The sequence below is a fragment of the Ostrinia furnacalis genome, unplaced genomic scaffold, assembly GCF_004193835.3.
Source record: "Ostrinia furnacalis isolate ACB-3 unplaced genomic scaffold, ASM419383v2 OfSCF1657, whole genome shotgun sequence".
Taxonomy (NCBI): Eukaryota; Metazoa; Arthropoda; class Insecta; order Lepidoptera; family Crambidae; genus Ostrinia; species Ostrinia furnacalis.
In genome coordinates, this window is record NW_021131896.1 from 814,286 (window position 1) to 833,318 (window position 19,033).

At 36.7% G+C, this 19,033-nt stretch overlaps 1 protein-coding gene across 5 annotated transcripts in view; it reads left to right on the forward strand.

The window, feature by feature from the left end:
• The window catches only part of LOC114353434 (neural/ectodermal development factor IMP-L2), an 83,623-nt gene extending 67,883 nt beyond the window's left edge, over window positions 1-15,740 (forward strand). For 3 of the 5 annotated variants that reach the window (XM_028305452.1, XM_028305454.1, XM_028305453.1), the window contains exons 2-7: window positions 8,440-8,599; window positions 9,375-9,541; window positions 11,066-11,231; window positions 13,392-13,588; window positions 14,338-14,464; window positions 15,054-15,740. In XM_028305452.1, the coding sequence (XP_028161253.1) occupies window positions 8,482-8,599; window positions 9,375-9,541; window positions 11,066-11,231; window positions 13,392-13,588; window positions 14,338-14,464; window positions 15,054-15,103 (825 nt within the window). In that variant the 5' untranslated portion in view covers window positions 8,440-8,481 and the 3' untranslated portion in view covers window positions 15,104-15,740. Of the gene's footprint in view, window positions 1-4,831; window positions 5,047-8,439; window positions 8,600-9,374; window positions 9,542-11,065; window positions 11,232-13,391; window positions 13,589-14,337; window positions 14,465-15,053 lie in introns of those variants that run through there. The other 2 variants (XM_028305451.1, XM_028305455.1) reach the window with 2 other exon arrangements.
• The last annotated feature ends 3,293 nt before the right edge of the window (window positions 15,741-19,033 follow it).

The window sequence follows — 19,033 nt, forward strand, 5'->3', positions numbered from 1 at the left end:
TATGCTATCATCAGTCGCTAAGTTATTTTTTAATCGATCGTGTTATAATTCCCCATTAAGAATTACTCATTGTTTTATTCCTAAAACCAACATCTACCAGCTGACAGAGGTAAAACCTAGCATATTCTGAATTCGAAAGGTAAAAGCTCGAAAAAATCGTCGCATTTTCAGAAATACTTACATTTACCAACTCATGTCGGTAAATCCTAAGACTTGCACTTAAATCTTAAGATTAACCGTAGTTCGAGCTTTTACAGTTACAGATATAGATTTTCGACCACTCCTGTGAAGCTATCTGTGAAGATCTAGATCATCTCTAAAACCTTCAAAAGGAGACAAGTCATTGGTATATTAAGATTAATGGATCTCTGAAACGGCTTCAGTCAATTCTACTGAATTTAAATATATTATACAACGCGGCATCTGCCTCGGTTTTATTCGGACCGAGGCCTCCTGGGTGATTTCAGGCTGAAATTAATTCATTATAGAATGTTAGAGATCGTTGTGAGAAATCATGCGAGTTGCAGTTTTATTAGTTCGACTGACAATAGTGACTGAGTTTCTTGCGCCGCTTCTTCTCAGCACTGGCCTATTTATTGGTAGGATTTATACTGGGACATGTAAAGGTGCTTTTTAAAAGCCTACTTGCATAAATAAATGAGTTTTAAGAGTTTTTTATGAGCTTTATTGAAAATCATTCTTTCCTGTTTGTTGACGTAACCACAGAATAATAATCTCACTTCATTCGATCGTTTCGTTTCAGCCAAATGACGTCCACTGTTGGACAAAGGCGCCCAAGGCTTTCAATAACGACCTTCATCAGATCATCGGTCCACCTAGTAAGAGGCCTGCCCACGCTACGTCTTCCGGTCCGTGGTTGCCACTCGTACATTTACTCGTATTATTACCTAAGTTCATAAACTGAAGAAAACCCAACGCTTTACCGAATTACAGATCAAAATTCATAAACAGTGCTCGGAGCACGAAAATATTTCGTTCAAACTATCAAAACAGTGCTGCTACGGTTCTATGTATAAAAAATACGGTTATTCGTGCTTAGGATTCAGTTTCGTGGGTGACATCATTTTATTATACCTACCAAAACCGAGCTTCACACCTGGGCTTCCTTATCGCCCAAAAATGAACTCTAACGAAAGGCTAATGAGGCCACAAACCAGGTCAGTCCTATGGTTGTGTTCTACTATTGTGAGAGTACCCTTTAGTTCGGTAGCTGCTAGAACTGAATTAAAACGAAAATTATTCAATATAATATTCACTAGTTTAAGGGATGATTCTAAAAGATTTATTAGAAAGAAAAGTTTTTATTTGGGACTTTTATGGATTTGGAAAGAATACGGATTTTTAAAATAGTGAACAGTTTCCGTAGTTTTTGCGTGAAAGAGTAACAAATCTTTCTAATTTCTAATAGGTAGAATTAGTAGAATCTTATTTATTTTCAACCGACTTCAAAAAAAGTAGGAGGTTCTCAATTCGACCCGTATGTTTTTTTTTTTCTATGTTTGTTACGCGATAACTCCGCCAATTATGAACAGATTTGAACAAATCTATTTTCGGCGTATAGGTAATACCTCAAGGGTGGTCCCATTTAAATTTAATAATAGAAAAAACAACCCCCAAGGGTAGAAAATTGGGGATGAACTTTTTTATACGCAATATCTCCGCCGATTATAAATCAATTTGAAAGATTATTTTTTTGTTGAATAGGTATTATCAAAAGGGTGGTTTCATGCGAATTTGAAGAAAATATTTCACCCCCAAGGGTGGAAAATTGGGGATGAACTTTTTTATACGCAATATTTTTAATTTTTAGTTTTTTTTTGTGTTCACGCATTTGAGGTCGGTTTTATTTTTTTTAAAAGTTAATTATATTTAATCCTTTCATAAAGTGTGTATGGTGCCCGTTTTCTTCATTTTTCGTATAGGCCAGTAGAATTAGATTTTAAATCGGAAATAATTCCTACAAAAGATTTTAGTGCTTTAATGGCTTCATTGGTTGCCCATAAAGACTCTCCTAGGTTTTCGACTTCGACGGAGTTGTGCTTAAGTGGTGGGGGCTCCCGAAAGGGGCGCTTTTTCGCTATTCCGGTTACACCGCGTAAAGGACTCGTAGGGTAAGTCTTATCTTTAGTAGGAATCAATTCCGATTGAATTCATTTTTGTGTTTAATTCTACTGGCCTAGTATGTAACCCTTTCGCTCTTACTAGCGATCAAGAAATTAAAACTGTCACAAATGTTAGGCTCTTTATCTGGTCCTAAAAAGTTTCTTTCAAGTCTATCCGTCGCTTTCTCTTTCCAGCAGCAATACGAATGAAAGAGATCGACAGATGAATACTAAAACGTCTTCAGGGATACAAACCACATGCAGATTTTATAATCTTACATTAAAATCACCGAAGATTTTTCTCGAACTCGGGATATTTTTCGATACAGCTACTTAAAATTTAAGGTCGCCCATCCCTTTCGACTGATGTGTTAGTCAGATTTCAGACGTGTTTTACATATGGGTCAGTCACTTCACACAGTCAAAAATACCTATTAATAGGTATTATTTGTATTCAATGGGTTCTTATTTTAGGATATTGACTGACGCCCGTATTCACAAACACAAACGATGCTTGCTTAAGTGCAAATCGGACGCACAGCGTTGAATAGAGCTCTGTGATTGGTTCGTGTGTCACCCTGTGCGTCCACGCGCACTGTGTTTCCTCATAGTAATGTTGGTGCGGGCGTAATAGTCGGTTTCTGAAATTGAGATTTAACGCTTGAAAATTATTATTAATAGCTGACCCGGCGAACTTCGTACCGCCTTAGCGTAGAGATTTTCTTAATATTTTTTTCCGTAAGAACCATCCTTGGACTTCCACAAACATTTAAAAAAAAGAATTATCGAAATCGGTTCAGCCGTTCACACGTGATGCCGTGACAACGCGAAACGGGTTTCATTTTTATATATATAGATTTACTACTTAATTATAAACTTATGCCTATAAATTCAGAAGTACTTTTGCATACCATAGTCTCGTTATTATTCTTACTACGAGTATAATATTATCCAATTTGATTGGTTAAGACCTATGCTTATCATCTTTTGACACGGGGTTCCTATGTATTTCTCGACCTTTTTATGTCACCTAAAATTTTGGACACTGCTAATTTTGCATTGCGTGTCTACATAAGCCAACTCAAAATTCCCATTGAAACTCTTTTAAGTACGTATTTATTTCAAAACGTCACTCGTCGTTCCTTTTCAGGATTTCTCACGAAAATCTTTCTATTCAGGACAATGGGGATGTTGCCTGGGTCAAAAAGCAAGAGTTTTAATTAGTCCGTCAGTTAACTTATCAAAAAATACTCTACTCGTATTTTTCACTTTTTCAAACTAATGAAAATTTAAAGAGATAAAGCGCCCCAAAGTTCATAAGAAGAGGCCCGTGACGTCAACGCTTGCTTAAAAATGCCGCACGTTGTGACGTCGTGCGCAACTTCAACGCACCATAACTATGTAATTATTTGTTAGATTGACAAATAAAAATATACGTGTCCAATATTTTTTGATATAAACATTACGGACTAAAAAAATTTTTTTAGGCAACTAGCCTATTGAATACACCGTCCAGTGTTCTCGGTATAGCATCAGTTCTGAGAACAAAGGGCCTGCATCTGGCCCTCTTGAAACAGTATAGAATCAACTCTAGTGCGTGCGGTTTTTAATCTATTTGAATTTCATGAAAGTTCGTACGAAGTGGCGCAGGCAGGGACTCAGGGGTATTGAGATTTTGCGATGGGCCCCTCATGATATGTATGTGTTACTTTAAAAGCCCATAAACCTGTAATTCTTAGGGTTTATCAGTAAATCTTAGATTTACCAACATGAGTTGATAAAGATAAGAAATGACACGGTTCTTATGCATAGGTTTGTGATAATATTTCTTGCCGGGTAAAAGCACCATAGCACACAATATAAGGACCAATTAATGACAATTGTTTTACCAGGGAGCCATATTATGTTAATTAAAAATTGAGGGCTGTAACTTTATATTTAACACCTTTAGATTGAATCTGTTGCTAAATATACAAAATCTCTCGAAGTGAGTAATGTAAACTAGGTATAGTATAAAACAATAGTTTATTTCTGCTAAACTGCAGATCTCCATTGCGTTTTTACTGTCATGTACAGAGCATTTTCAGCAAAATCTTTACTTCAATAAGCCAATGGCTCTGGATAATTATGTGTATGTAGTAAATTGTTGTAATACAATACAATACAAGTAGGAATGGGCAACAACACATTCCCCCTTATTAATAAAAAGTTACACCTAGGATGAACTCTTGATTAAAATGACATTTTCATACTAAATTAAGGGGGATAAAGTTTAACACCATCTTTTGTAGTTTAAATGAGTGTGATTTTGCAATGATAGTATTTGAATACAGTCTGATATATTGTCGTCTGTGTAGTGTACCTACTGTAGATCTAGACTAAGCTCTGTTTATAAGAACTGCGTGTTATTCAAATGCATTTATTGCATCGTATAACATTCTTATCTATACCTTCTGTCTGTACGATTTGAGTTCCGACTTTCTACGCATCAAACAGAAAAAACAACATACAACAGTATCAGCATAGTCTTAGAGATGCATTTAAAGAAAAACATGTAACCGGTTTTGTGAGATGACTTCATCCAAAAGTGCAATAAAATTGTTTTCAGATAGCAATATCCAAGGTCTAACAAAAAGCGTGTGTCTTATCTCAAAACGGGCACTTGGTCTCGCGTTTTAAATGAAAAAAAAAAACAGGGGCCCCGACCACCGTGCCCTAGGTAGGGCCCTGGCTGCCCGTCAATATAAAACAGTCGTTTTTACATTGGCCTGACCATTTCGTTCTGGACTTTGTACGTGCCCGTAGGAACTCTCAAATACAAAATTCAGTCTGTGATCTTCATTCTCCAGTGACAGTTTTGATTTTAATTTCTCTCCTTTGTGTTGAACTAAATCAGTGACTTGAGACAGGGGCGTAATTAAAGGTATAGATTTTTATTATTATTTATTTTTAATTATTAATCTTCTCTTATTTTACGGTAATTTATTTTTAAAATAATTACGTATTTTTTGGATTATTAAAAAATGTTCAAGGAAAAAGTCTAACTTTAAAATGTATTTCTTGGGCCCGTAATGACTATTTATTTTCAATCGTTTTTTTTTATTTTTGTAGATTCCGATTCCGATTTTTTAATACTTACCTACAATTTATTTCATTTAAAAAATAACATTTTCGGTTTGACGAAATTCCAATAAAGCGTCTTTCTCATACATCAATTTTTCTGTTGATAAAAGTTATCAAGCAGTTGTGGCTCTATAATAATTGAAAACAATAACAGTAAAATTATTAAAAATGTTATTATTTATTGGTGTTTTACAAAGAATGTGCCAAGATTGCGGTTATGTGAATGTTGCACGTATTATTGATTGATAACGGCACATAAGTTATGTAATTGATTAATAAAATTTAAGTTCAACATACCGTAATAATAGATGTTAGTGTAGGGTTGTGATTTTGAGAATATGTGTTTTTTATTACCGTTATTTGTTTTATTTTATTTTCGATGGTAATATGTACCTAATAGTCTAGATGTTAAAAGTAGAGTCGCCATATTATGTCTCAGGCATTTTATAATAAAATAAAGTGGTAAAAAAAGTAAAAATAATAATAAAATATTTACTTAAAACTTAACACATAATATCAAAGCACGGAAGGCGGACTTAAAGCTTCCGTCAGTCCATAAGGCATTCTCTTTCAGTCAACTTTTGGACCAAACATAAAATGTGTAAATGGTTATGCTCATCAATCTAGAATTATTGCCTTCGGCAGGATATTTTTATTTTTCTTTTATGTTGCAAAAATAAAAACATACTTTAAATCCCTATGCTGGATCATGGACATAATAAATACCTATTCATTAAATATTCCTTGCATTTTTAAAATTATTCATTAATGCCAAAAAATCGGTAATAAACGCCGAAATTTGAAACGCCTAAAAATAGTCAAACTATTATTAGTTTTTAAAATTAAATATTGATATTTTTGGTGCCAACCTTAATCCGTAAGTATGTTGTAGGTACATTTCCACAAATATCTAGAATTCTTTGGACATTGCGTAAGCCTAGAATAAGTGAAATAATTTATTTAATATTATTGCAAGTTGAAGTTCATGCTTGTGAATATACTGTTGTGTTATTTGTGTTAATAAAAACAATAAAAAAACTCCTTCATTTAAAATGGAATAAGTAAGTTGATCTCAAAATGTGCTTGGTTATCTTAAATAGAGTGCATAAGAATTTAGTAAATAACTAGCGGCCGCCCGCGACTTCATACGCGTGGATCCCGTTTTACCCTTTTATGGGTGGAGTTTCATAAAATCCGTTCTTAGTGAGCACCTACGTTCTAAAAGGAACCCCTATGAAAAAATTGAGATTCCTAGCACATGAGTTTCTGAGATTTCGTGATGAGTGAGTGAGTCAGTCAGTCAGTCAATCAGTGACCTTTCGCTTTAAGAAATATACCTAGATAGTTAATAAAACCTACTGAAAGTGTTGTTGTATTGTTGCAATGTTGTTTTAAAGATAATAATTCTTATTATAAAATAAAATATTATATATTTTATGTTTGTGTTAGGACAATACTCCAGCGGTCGACGGGGATCGAACTAGCAACCCTCGAATCTCTGATGGGCACCATTGGGCTATTATCGCCTCTAAAATTTTTTACTTTGAAAAACCCCCTAAGTTTAGTTTAAAATAAAGTTATTCTTATTCCTCCTTTTTTTTAAATCAGTCAAACAGTCAGTCAGCCATATATTATTTGATTTAAAAAAATATATTTAATTTTTCGTATAACTGCACTATGATCAAATAAATCATTGACTTTTACATTTCTTTTAATTTGATCGAATTCAAATTCATTATCATCAATAAAAACTACTCTAAATTTTTTTAATGTAGGTAAATAACGGCTGTGAAACATTATTAAATTTTTGTGCCAACTTGGACTCTTTATTGGACACTTAATTTTTATTGCAACCCCATAAAGATAAAGTAAGGAGCTAAGGGATGGTTTTTACACCCTTAAAAATTCTTCCAGAGTGAATCACCATCACTTTAATAAAAAAAACGGTGTCGTAGGTAGCACATTCCTTGTTCGTTAAAAGTTTTTTTAACTTTCTCCTAAGAAGTGTCGATAAAAATCTTTGACGGTTTTTTGTAACTTGAAAAATAAATGTCTCAGTTGGGAATCGAACCCGCGAGCATTCGGTGACAGTGACTTAATAAAAATGTTATCAATCAGATAGTTGGTAATTAATTATCATCTTTCAGCTTAAAATGCCCACGAATATTACTTGTTGAATATTTTAGTGCTAAGTAAAAAAAATTTACAAGTACTTACGAGTATATGGTTTCATTTTTGAATAATTTGAAAAATCGAATTGTCTAAGGCTTAGTTTAACCACCTTACTTTAACCGTAACTATAACGATAACTGGTGTTTTTGTATGGAGTTTAACAGTTTTTTGACGTTTGTTTTAATAACGTAAGATGGTGCAACCCAGCCTTAAATGGAAATACCCTTCGCTTGCCTTCAGAGCATCTAAACTACATAGACATTGGTTTATAGATCGTTTCATCCACAAAGACGCGCCCCACCAATTTTTGGTCTCGGTGGCGCGGGGTGCGGGGAGTTTGATCCGAGCAATCCGAGCGTCATTATTGTAGTGTGCGTGTGCACTCATGGCTAATTTAGCGTGTACCGATAACACTCAAACAGCAGAAGAATGGTGGGGCGCGTCTTCGTGGATGAAACGATCTATAAAGCTGGTTAAAGTTATTATTTTAGTTCAGTTATTACTAGCGACCGCCCGCGACTTCGTACGCGTGGATCCCGTTTTACCCCCTTCATCTATCTTATGCGGTTAAGATTTTTTCATACAAATGTTTTTTCCCACTAACTCCCGTTCCCGTGGGAATTTTGCAATATCCTGTTGTAACTAAGCTTTAAGTTTACTAAGGTACCTGCATGCAAAATTTCAAGCGTTTAACTTAAGCGGTTTAGATTTTTCAAAAGGTTTTTCCCGCTAATTCCCGTTCCCGTGGGAATTCCTAAGTATACTATACCTGTATAACCTGCCCAGGAGTATGAAGAATAATTGTACCAAGTCGTCGAGTAATTTTTGTTTCTATAAGGAACATACAGACAGACAGACAGACAGACAAAAATTTTACTGATTGCATTTTTGGCATCAGTATCGATCACTAATCACCCCCTGATATTTATTTTGAAAATATATTTCATGTACAGAATTGAGCTCTCTACAGATTTATTATAAGTATAGATGGATTATTAACAGTTCCCTTTGTTTGTTCCAGAGCCCCATCTTGACGAATCTCAACAGTATTATTAGCACCAGAATGTACCACATAGTCCTTTGTTTCGCCGCGGCGCTAGTGTGCTCGAGTTGTCGCGCCGCCAGCGTCAACAAACACCTGAAATTATTACCTGAACTGGAGAATAGTATAGAAGGCAATGGTAAGTCTCATTTATCATTTTCATTGCTTAATTTTAGGCTATAGGACGTCCACTAGTAATGTTAACACGGCTTATGTTCCCATCCCTCACATATCCCATGGCTCCTCGAAACATTACCACATCGATTGGTTCTGCGCTGCCCGCATCCAGATGCTTCCCGCGACCTTCATCGTCCAAGATCGTCGGTACACCTAAGTGGGAAGTGGGTCCGTGGTTGCTTTTGGCAGACAGACTTTATGATATACTCGTACATGAGAATGATGCACCGTGCAAAATCTAGTTCCTTTTTAAATTTAATGTAAGTATGTTGTACCTGTAACCTGTTTATGAAATTCACATCCCTTGATGAAACTGACAGCAATTCCTCCCTTTATTTCTTAATTCTTTAGGCCTGAACTCTAGCCACAACACCTGAACAATAGTGGTCAAACATAGTGGAAAGACCCCAGGTTTTTAGTGGGTTCGAGCCCCACTTACCTGAAGATATGGGCGGTCTATTTTCCTGAGTACATCATAAAGGTAGCAGGGAAGCGCTGGACGCAGGCCGCTACCAATCGATCAACAAGGAAAACATTGGGGGAGGCCTATGTTCAGCAGTGGACGTCCTAAGGCTGATAATGATAATGATGATGATTTTTCTGGGTCAAAAATGTTTTAGGTCCATTCCAACCTTGTCACGTTGTCTGGTACTCATAGTACAAGCTTTGCTTAGTTTGAGAGTAGATAACGCAGTGTAAAATATCCAAGGATATTTATTTATTTTTCTGATCCCCAGGTCTCCCGACCAAGCACTCTCCCGCGCGCCGCTTCTTATCGCTCACTAAGCGGCCGCACGCGACTCACGCGCACGCGCCGGGCGCGCTTCTCTCGCTCACGTGCGAGGCTCTCGGCGCGCCCGCGCCTGCTGTGCGCTGGTTCAAGAACGACGCGCCTGTCTATGAGGTATGTTGTTAATTTCAGCCAAAACGGAACTATTCCCACCTCTCGTTCCCACCGCTGCAACTCCTGTGTTGCCAGGATCTACAGCTTGACCGCCAACAAAAACCCAACCAGTAAATGTAACCCAACCATTGACGGTGAATGATCAGGCGAAGGTGGAAACAAGCATCAGCCGGAATCCTCAACCATAGAAGAGCTGGCTTACTTACCTTAAACTGCTGGGACACAACAATGCTGGTTCAAGAACGACGTACCGGTCTATTAGGTACGTTAATTTCAGCCAAATGACGTCCACTGCTGGACAAAGGCCTCCTCCAAGACCCAAAGGCCTCTGTGCTGCCCGCATCCAGGTTCTTCCCGCGACCTTCACCAGATCATCGGTACACCTACGTCTTTCGGCCCGCCATCGCCACTCGAGAACTTTTCTGCCCCAATGGCTGTCAGCTCTACAAGCTATGTGCCCCATGTGCATATAAGGTACGTCGAATTATCAGTCCCAGGCACCGCTGGGAAGACGAAGTCACTAAAGACCTGCGCGATCTCCACGTCGCGGCGTCGATAACTCGCGAAAGATGGCGCAGAACAGACCGTAGTAGTGATTTTTATTGTCAGTGGCCAAGGCTCACTTTGCGTCGTGCCATCTTAGTTACTCTATACCACAGAATAAGTAATAGTACAGGTACAGAAGGATTACTCCGCAAGACGATTTAAATAAATGCGAGTCTTGCTACGACGCGATACAGTGGAATTCAGCTCGCACAGCACTACGTACCTACAATTTTATTCACCTACAAGTTTTGTCTCTTTCTATCGCGTGCCTCTGAACTCTTCTTACGCTGTTAGGGTTGCTGTCTAGTAAAAAAATAATTAATCTATTTATTTGTAATGAGGTACGTATGTAGGTAAGTATGCATTCATTATGGAAAACCTTCATAGTAGGTTAGGTTCCTATACTATCCTAAGAATTATTGATTACCTACATGGCCAACATACCTTTCAGCATCTTTGGGAAGCGAAAAAAAAAGATAAATCCGGTAGATTACTTTTCGAATTTAAACACCCGAACGCCGCACAATATTTCTTTCTCTTTATGTCCACTTTTAAATAATACTTCGATCATAGAATTATAATCATACTACAACGCATGCCAGCGTCCTGACGAGCGCGCGCGTGACACTCGACTGATATAATACCCGCCGGCGGGGCGCTTCGCTGTAGGTAATTATCGGATGTACCGCGCGGAGTGAGCCAGGCCTGTCTATACAGCTGTCTCTTAACAACACTGCTCTTCACTGGTTGGGTTTTTATTGGCGATCAAGTTGTAGATCCTGGCTACACAGGAGTTGCAGCGGTGGGAACGAGAGTTGAATAGTCCCGTTGACTTGACGCCCAACCAGTGAAGGTCAAGTTTGTCCCGGGGGAAAGTTAAACCTTAACTTCGAACTCCTATGTTCTTCTGATTAATTTCGTTGAGAGTCCAATGACAGTTTAGAAGTCAAGCTAAAAGCATCTCTATTTCCATTCCAGCACGACACAGAGTCAATAGAGCAGATCGACATCAACCCCACGTCTCTCGCGCGTGTCTCCTCCACGCTGCTGGTGACAAGGACGGAAGACACCGACGAGTATACCTGTCTCGCTTCATCAGGGAAAAAGGTGGTCCGGGCTAGCACGATCGTTTATAGCACTGCAGGTAAGCATTACCACAGTATAATAATAAGTAACTACGTACAGAAGCAATACTTCGCGAAGGTATTTAAAAAAATGTATGCTCAATGTCATTAACAATATGGTGCAATTTAGCCTGTCTCAAGAGTCAAGCACCATTTTGTTAACAAACATCAGTGATCGGCACTGCGCCGAAGCTATAGGGTTGACTTCGGTAAAATGATGTGACGTGAGGTGCCAAACTGCGGAAAATGGCGGAGGAAATACATGATTTAGCATGAATTATCGTGAATAATATTAACTACTTATTTACCTCTCAGTGTCTTGAGGCAACTTAAAAAAGTACATTCTGTGTTTTTATTATTATTTAGGCAGTTAAATACTGCACAGTATTTAGTACACCATTTTCTTTATTTTCTTCCATCATACACAAGAATACGCGTGCGTGAGTCAATGTTCGCTCGTATGTGAGGCCTTGTCGAATAGTATCCTGTAGGTGGGCCATCATGCGTGTTTTGTTTTCGATGTAAACTCGCGGAGATGAACAGGCCTGGCATTACCCACATTTTTGTTTTTGTTTATTACTTACTTATTATAATGTGAACCACGGCGACGAGGATATGTCGTGACCACAGATCACAGAAACTAAAGGGAGATGTGACAAGGGGGCGTGGCCGGTGTCGCAGCAATATGCCCAAAAACAGAACGCATTGCTCGTGACAGCAATGATGACAGCAGCTACGTCATAATGTTAACAGTTTACATTGATTGTGTACTAAAGATTATTCGAACGTTGAGTACTGATACCGCAGTGGATAATGAGCACATATTTTGATTACTTTGTGTGTATGAATTTCTAATGTGACATGAGTTTCGAAGTCAGCGCATCAGTTGGCATCTCTCTACAGGGTGGAAACGATAAGTGATCTCACTCGATTATTTCTAAACTATACAAGATATCGAAAAACTGGTTACTGATCCTGAAAGNCATTAACAATATGGTGCAATTTAGCCTGTCTCAAGAGTCAAGCACCATTTTGTTAACAAACATCAGTGATCGGCACTGCGCCGAAGCTATAGGGTTGACTTCGGTAAAATGATGTGACGTGAGGTGCCAAACTGCGGAAAATGGCGGAGGAAATACATGATTTAGCATGAATTATCGTGAATAATATTAACTACTTATTTACCTCTCAGTGTCTTGAGGCAACTTAAAAAAGTACATTCTGTGTTTTTATTATTATTTAGGCAGTTAAATACTGCACAGTATTTAGTACACCATTTTCTTTATTTTCTTCCATCATACACAAGAATACGCGTGCGTGAGTCAATGTTCGCTCGTATGTGAGGCCTTGTCGAATAGTATCCTGTATGTGGGCCATCATGCGTGTTTTGTTTTCGATGTAAACTCGCGGAGATGAACAGGCCTGGCATTACCCACATTTTTGTTTTTGTTTATTACTTACTTATTATAATGTGAACCACGGCGACGAGGATATGTCGTGACCACAGATCACAGAAACTAAAGGGAGATGTGACAAGGGGGCGTGGCCGGTGTCGCAGCAATATGCCCAAAAACAGAACGCATTGCTCGTGACAGCAATGATGACAGCAGCTACGTCATAATGTTAACAGTTTACATTGATTGTGTACTAAAGATTATTCGAACGTTGAGTACTGATACCGCAGTGGATAATGAGCACATATTTTGATTACTTTGTGTGTATGAATTTCTAATGTGACATGAGTTTCGAAGTCAGCGCATCAGTTGGCATCTCTCTACAGGGTGGAAACGATAAGTGATCTCACTCGATTATTTCTAAACTATACAAGATATCGAAAAACTGGTTACTGATCCTGAAAGCACTTTTAGGAACAGTAACCAGTTTTACGATATCTTGTGTAGTTTTTAAAATTATGTAACTTTACCAAATGTATGGAAGCTGGAAACATTGAATTTTCGGATAGTTACAGATCATTCTGAAACCTATTATTAGCATCGTTTGAAAGAGCTCGTGAAGCACTTTCAGGATCAGTAACCAGTTTTTCGATATCTTGTATAGTTTAGAAATAATCGGGTGAGATCACTTATCGTTTCCACCCTGTATATCTCTATGGTCGTGACCCACGATTGACGAAGTCACGACCCACGGTGACCCAGTTAACAATCCACCTCAAATTCCAGGAGTAACCCCAGACAAGACCGAGCGCTCCAAGCTCCAGCCTTTCGCCCCTCGGATCCTGGTCACGTACAAAGCCTTCGTTGACACCATAGGCAACTCCATAGTCCTGCCCTGCAAGGCTAAGGGCCACCCGCGACCCCGGGTCACTTGGAAGGACAATAATGGGACATTTGTGACCAGGGATACTAAGAGGATGAAGGTAATTCTATATTTTCATCATCATCATCATCATCATCATCATCATTTTAGCCATCATTCTATATTTTACGGTTTAGAAATGTTGCTGCTTCTCAGTAAAACAAGCTTTGTGACAATTTTAAGTGCTTTCGAAAAGTCCGTGCTATGTTGAAGCCACGAATCTTTCTAATTCTTTTTACTTCGAATAGTTTGAATACTCACTAAATTCATACAAAATAATTAATGGTTCCAATTATATTTTCTATTAGCAGTAAAAATAAACGCAGACACTATTTTCCGCTACGTTTTCAGTTACTTAAATAAAACCATGTAAAATGATTGTTTCCTTCAAAAATAAGTTTAGCAACATTTCGCTTCGAAATTATTTTGCTCAGTAAAATTTATGAAGATCATTCAGAACTTAGAGATAAGAAGATATTCTTATTCGACAAAAAAGAGTCACAAAAGTAAAGTAGACAACACACTTTTTGCAAAATATCACCTATTTAAACTCCGTAAAATGTCACAGGTGTATAGGTTGATGTGTAATACCTATTGTATTTTAACACGTTGGACGCCACCGGTGAGCCTCGAACAATACAATTTCCATTGTGTCTAGCGTCTCGGCGTTCAATGACTTAACTAGTCATCAAACAATTATAAAAATTGTAGCAAAATAGCGGCTAATTCAACTTAGTCCCATCACCCACCACTCAGTTCTCACTGAGCAATATAAACGCCGCGTTTTTTTAACCGCGCGAAATTTTTCAGGTGCTAAGATCGGGCGAGCTGGTGATATCGTCGCTTCTGTGGAGCGACATGGGCGAATGGACGTGCCAAGCAGCAAATATCTTCGGCACAAAAACCGCCTCTACGTTCTTGTATCCTGCTTTAGTGAGTATGTTTTGTGAATTTACTTTCTATTGTTATTTATTTACTTATTCTGTAATGACATAAAGATTGGTAAATAAGGCAAACTTAGCAAAATGAAAATCAAAAATATTTTATTCAATTTTGACCACTGGTAGCACTTATGAACGACAAATACAGTATAAAAGGTAGCCCTTAAGGGGCACTTTACATGTCTCCTTATCTTTTGGACGTAACATTATTAAGCGTCCATTGCCAGTTAACCTTCCGGTTAAATAAAGCTAGATGCACTGGATTAAAATAACTAATTTAAATAAGTAAATTTTGTACAAATTTTAAAATATTAGTACAAAATGTTATGATTGATGAGAAAATTTTAGACTTTATGAAACTTTCTTAAGAAGTAATTACCTACTTCGGATTACTAGCCATTTGTCTGATAAGCCATGAATGACGCCTATTGGCTTATTTAAATTCAAATAGTAATAATTCCAGCTGTTATCGAAAATCTATTCTAATCTAGTTTCCACGCATGAAAACCATGAGCTATTTCAAACTGACCTGTTTTTATTTCACTATAAAATATAATTTATTCATTTACTTATTTTTCTTTTCAGGCCGGATGAAACAGCCCGCCACAGAAATTCAATCAAGCGTAAATACTTAACCTGTATGTTCCTGTTAATATAAGTTTCTATTGTTATAAGTTGTTCACACTGACTCGATAAAACGCTGTAGTTTTAATCGCTTTTTTACTTTATTTTCTCAAGAACACGAAACTTTTCTTAAGCTTTGTTGTTTGGTTGTGTTTAATTGTTTATGATTTATTTTTTATTTTACCACTTTTTCTTAAATAAGTGCTAAATATTAACCAGTTTAAATAAGCAATTATTTTTAAATTAACTACCTACATAATAACTTAATATACATTTAAGTACAGAGAAGTACAAAATGTGTTATTCATGATTTATATTATTATTTTATTTGATTTGTATTATTTTATGTTGCATTTTTATATTCTAACTTTAAATAATAATAGAGATCGCACTATCAAAACGAACGTTGTATCTTGCCGTTAAAAAAACGCAGCGTTTTCAAACACAAGTGTGGAAGCCCTACATCGAGTCTGCCTATTTTATTTTATTTGTTATAATATTAAATTATATAGAAACACTATTATGGGTTTTAAAGCCGAATAACACTGTATTATTACGATTACAAATTGAAATAATTATTGTGATCATAATGAATTAAATTAATAATTCTTATTAATAATTATTTTGTAGACTGTGATTGAATAGATGGATACGAGAAATAAATTGAAACGACAATACAATGCATATTTTATTTTAGTATAAATAATGTACGTATTACTGTTTCGTACAAATTCAGAAAAAATTTACCCTCTTATCTGCAGTCGGCTACTTCAACATTGACACAAAAGGAGTGTCTGTAATTAATGTTAATTATGAAAAATCTAAAACGTTAAAATAACGGTATCGTTGTGGCCAATGAGATGCTGTCATAGTGACATTGACAATACGTCAATGTCACGCTAGCATCAAACGTGAGAATAGAGGGACGCGCGGAGACGACTCCGCGCGCTTTTGTGCAAAGTGATGAATTGTATCTAAACTATGGCAATAAGTATAATGTGAAAGATGAGTATTCAGTGTTTTATTTATGAGAATAGATCTACCGGCATCTAATATTAACAATAAGTTAACTCATCTGTATGGACACTCAATTAAATCGATCATACATAAAAATCCCTAGCGGACAGACTAAGGAAGGAATAAAAGAACTATAATTAATAAATGTATGATTCTAAAGCACACATTATATACTTGAAAATGGCACAAATCAAGTCGACCTCGACGTGTATTGCCAACATCAACAAAAAAGAAGAAAGCACACATTTTCTTTGCATTTTGACGTTTAACTTTCCCGCCAAATAGTCTGTCATAATGTACACAGATTTAAAAAAAACAAATGAAAAAAAAGGAATTTACACCACACCGCTAAAGCACCACAATTGCTTTTTAAAACCTAAAAAAAACTTGATATTGGCAAATTCGCAAGCCGCGCGAACCATAAAAAAGCACCACAATTTCTTTACCTTATGACGTTTCACTTTCCCGCCAAGAAGTCTGTCATATTGTATAGATTAAAAAAATACTGACTATTGAAAAGGAAGAAAAAGAGGACCCACCACTCTGACTCTCGTAATCGTGTTCCATATTCCATAATGAAACAGTAGCGGCAGTGTTTTCATGCAAATAAAACTGTTATTACCATACGATAAGTTCACAACGTAACCTCATCCATAAGAATAACGTTAACGATATTTATTTTGTTCATGCTTCCACTGAGCTGTCAAAGCGCGTTTTTCTCTATTTATTTTTTGTGGCAACATTTCACTAAATAATTTGTGGAGGGTAGTTAAAAAAATTAAAATGTAACTGCTTCAACGCTTCAATTTCTTAAATCAGTTTATTTTTATACAACGGGAGATATTTTTAATTTAAACTGGATAATATTTTGTGTTCTAAAGTGCAGTGAAGTGATAAAGATACAAAAATATGGAAACTCTTTGAATGACAAAGTGCGTTAAGTGATTGACTAGTCGTCAGAACGCTTGCTTGACCATGGCTTGACCCAACCCAATGGCGTCTTGAAACCTGCTATGGGAAGACTTTATTTCTCACTACGCGACCCATGAAAAGGTAGGTAAGAGAGAATTTTTATGGATTTAACTTGTAACCAATATCAATGTATCACTCGACGTTGAACTCAATTTAGTCCCTTTTGTCTATCGTAAATCATTGGTAGGAGAATTAAATACATTTACAGCGAACTGATAAGACCATTCACAACTTAGACGAGTATAATAATATGAAGGTATGATTATTTACTTATTATTTTGTCATTGTTTCAGCCAATGGCAGTCTACTGGTCACAATTACAAAGACGGACATCCGGCTGTAAGAGAAAAAGTAAGTACCTACCACATACCTACCTACCTTGCAAATCAGTTTACCTACAGTATTTCGATAACAGAGGGCGTTGTACGCTTTTAGGTCGCGATATGCAATTTTATGTGACTTCGCAGACACGATGGTGTATAGTTCCAAAATACTGAACTGTCCTATCCATGACATTGACAGCGGGGCGCCACCGTCAATACCAGATCGCTGGTTCCGATTTTTGTTATGTTGGAAACCATACAGTTGAACGATGGTAGCGCCCCCCTGTCATTGAGTTTGGTGGGACAGTTCAGCGTGGGTCATCTATAAATAAAATACTGATAGTGTAGGAGAAAATTATTTAACAAATCCTATATATAGATAGATAGAACACACTTTATTATACACCACATAAGACAAGAAAAGAAAAAGAAAATATATAAAAGATACGGCACAATGTAGGCGGTCTTATCGCTATACATATAGTGATCTCTTCCAGTCAACCTAGAGGACAGTTGATATTTAAAAAGGTTTCTACTACTTTTTGCAAATCAATTTTTCAATTCCCAAACTAACGCCCGTATTCACAAGCGATGCTTCCTTAAGTGAAGCAGCAAATCGAACGCACAGCGTTGATAGAGAGATAGTGCTCTGTGATTGGTTCGTGTGTCACCCTGTGCGTCCACCCGCACTGTGAGTCCTCACAGTAATGTTTGTGAATACGTGCGTTAGTCAAGTATTCACCGTTCGACAGCACATCAACCTATACAGTTTTTACAAAGATATAAGATACCAGTGTTAAGCTCTACTTGGTAACCGATTTACGCTGATGATTTATCACACTGTTACCTCCGTAACCTATTGACCTGTATAAATATAATTTATATAATGTCCGTCGCATCACGAAGCTAGTTATAATGATCAAAATGATGTAGGATTGATGGAGATATTGATTCCAATACACAACATCGTAAAGGTGACTGTTTCTTCCGCCACTTCTTCTCAGCACAAGCCCATATGTTGTCCCGAAGTGGTGGTAGGGCAAGCTATATTTGGGACGTGTTTAAGTGCCTTTGAAAGGGCCTATGTACTAAATAAACTATTTTGTTTATAATCGTTCATCAGTAATTCTGGACAAAATCAAAGCTTTTTATGAAAGCTACATTAGAAACAAAACATCAAACTTACGAGTATATAGTATTTTACTTCCAGCTAAGTAATTTTTTTTTAATCTTCGCAAATACTGTTCTTAATTTATTTTAGTGCTTTAAAGCATTCTAAAGTTATTTTATTGTAGGGAATATCAGTTTTTCACTGATCGTTATAAATTAGTATCGCAAAATATACTCAACATCAAATAAATCGCACCTTCCGCGACGCGAACTTTAAAGATTTTCTTCTGACACAATCATGGTACCCCAACAATATTGGTATTATTTGAAAGCCTAATAAATATCCTTAAAGAAAAATACATTCAATTTCTTAATAAATGATTAACATATACCATAAATGTGACTTGAAAAAAGACCTCACTTTGGGCTCACCTCTGGGATCAATTAGACCAATTTTTATGGTAATAAAACCAAATAATGATCTCACGTGTCCTCTTTAACCGATGGATAGCGATTAAT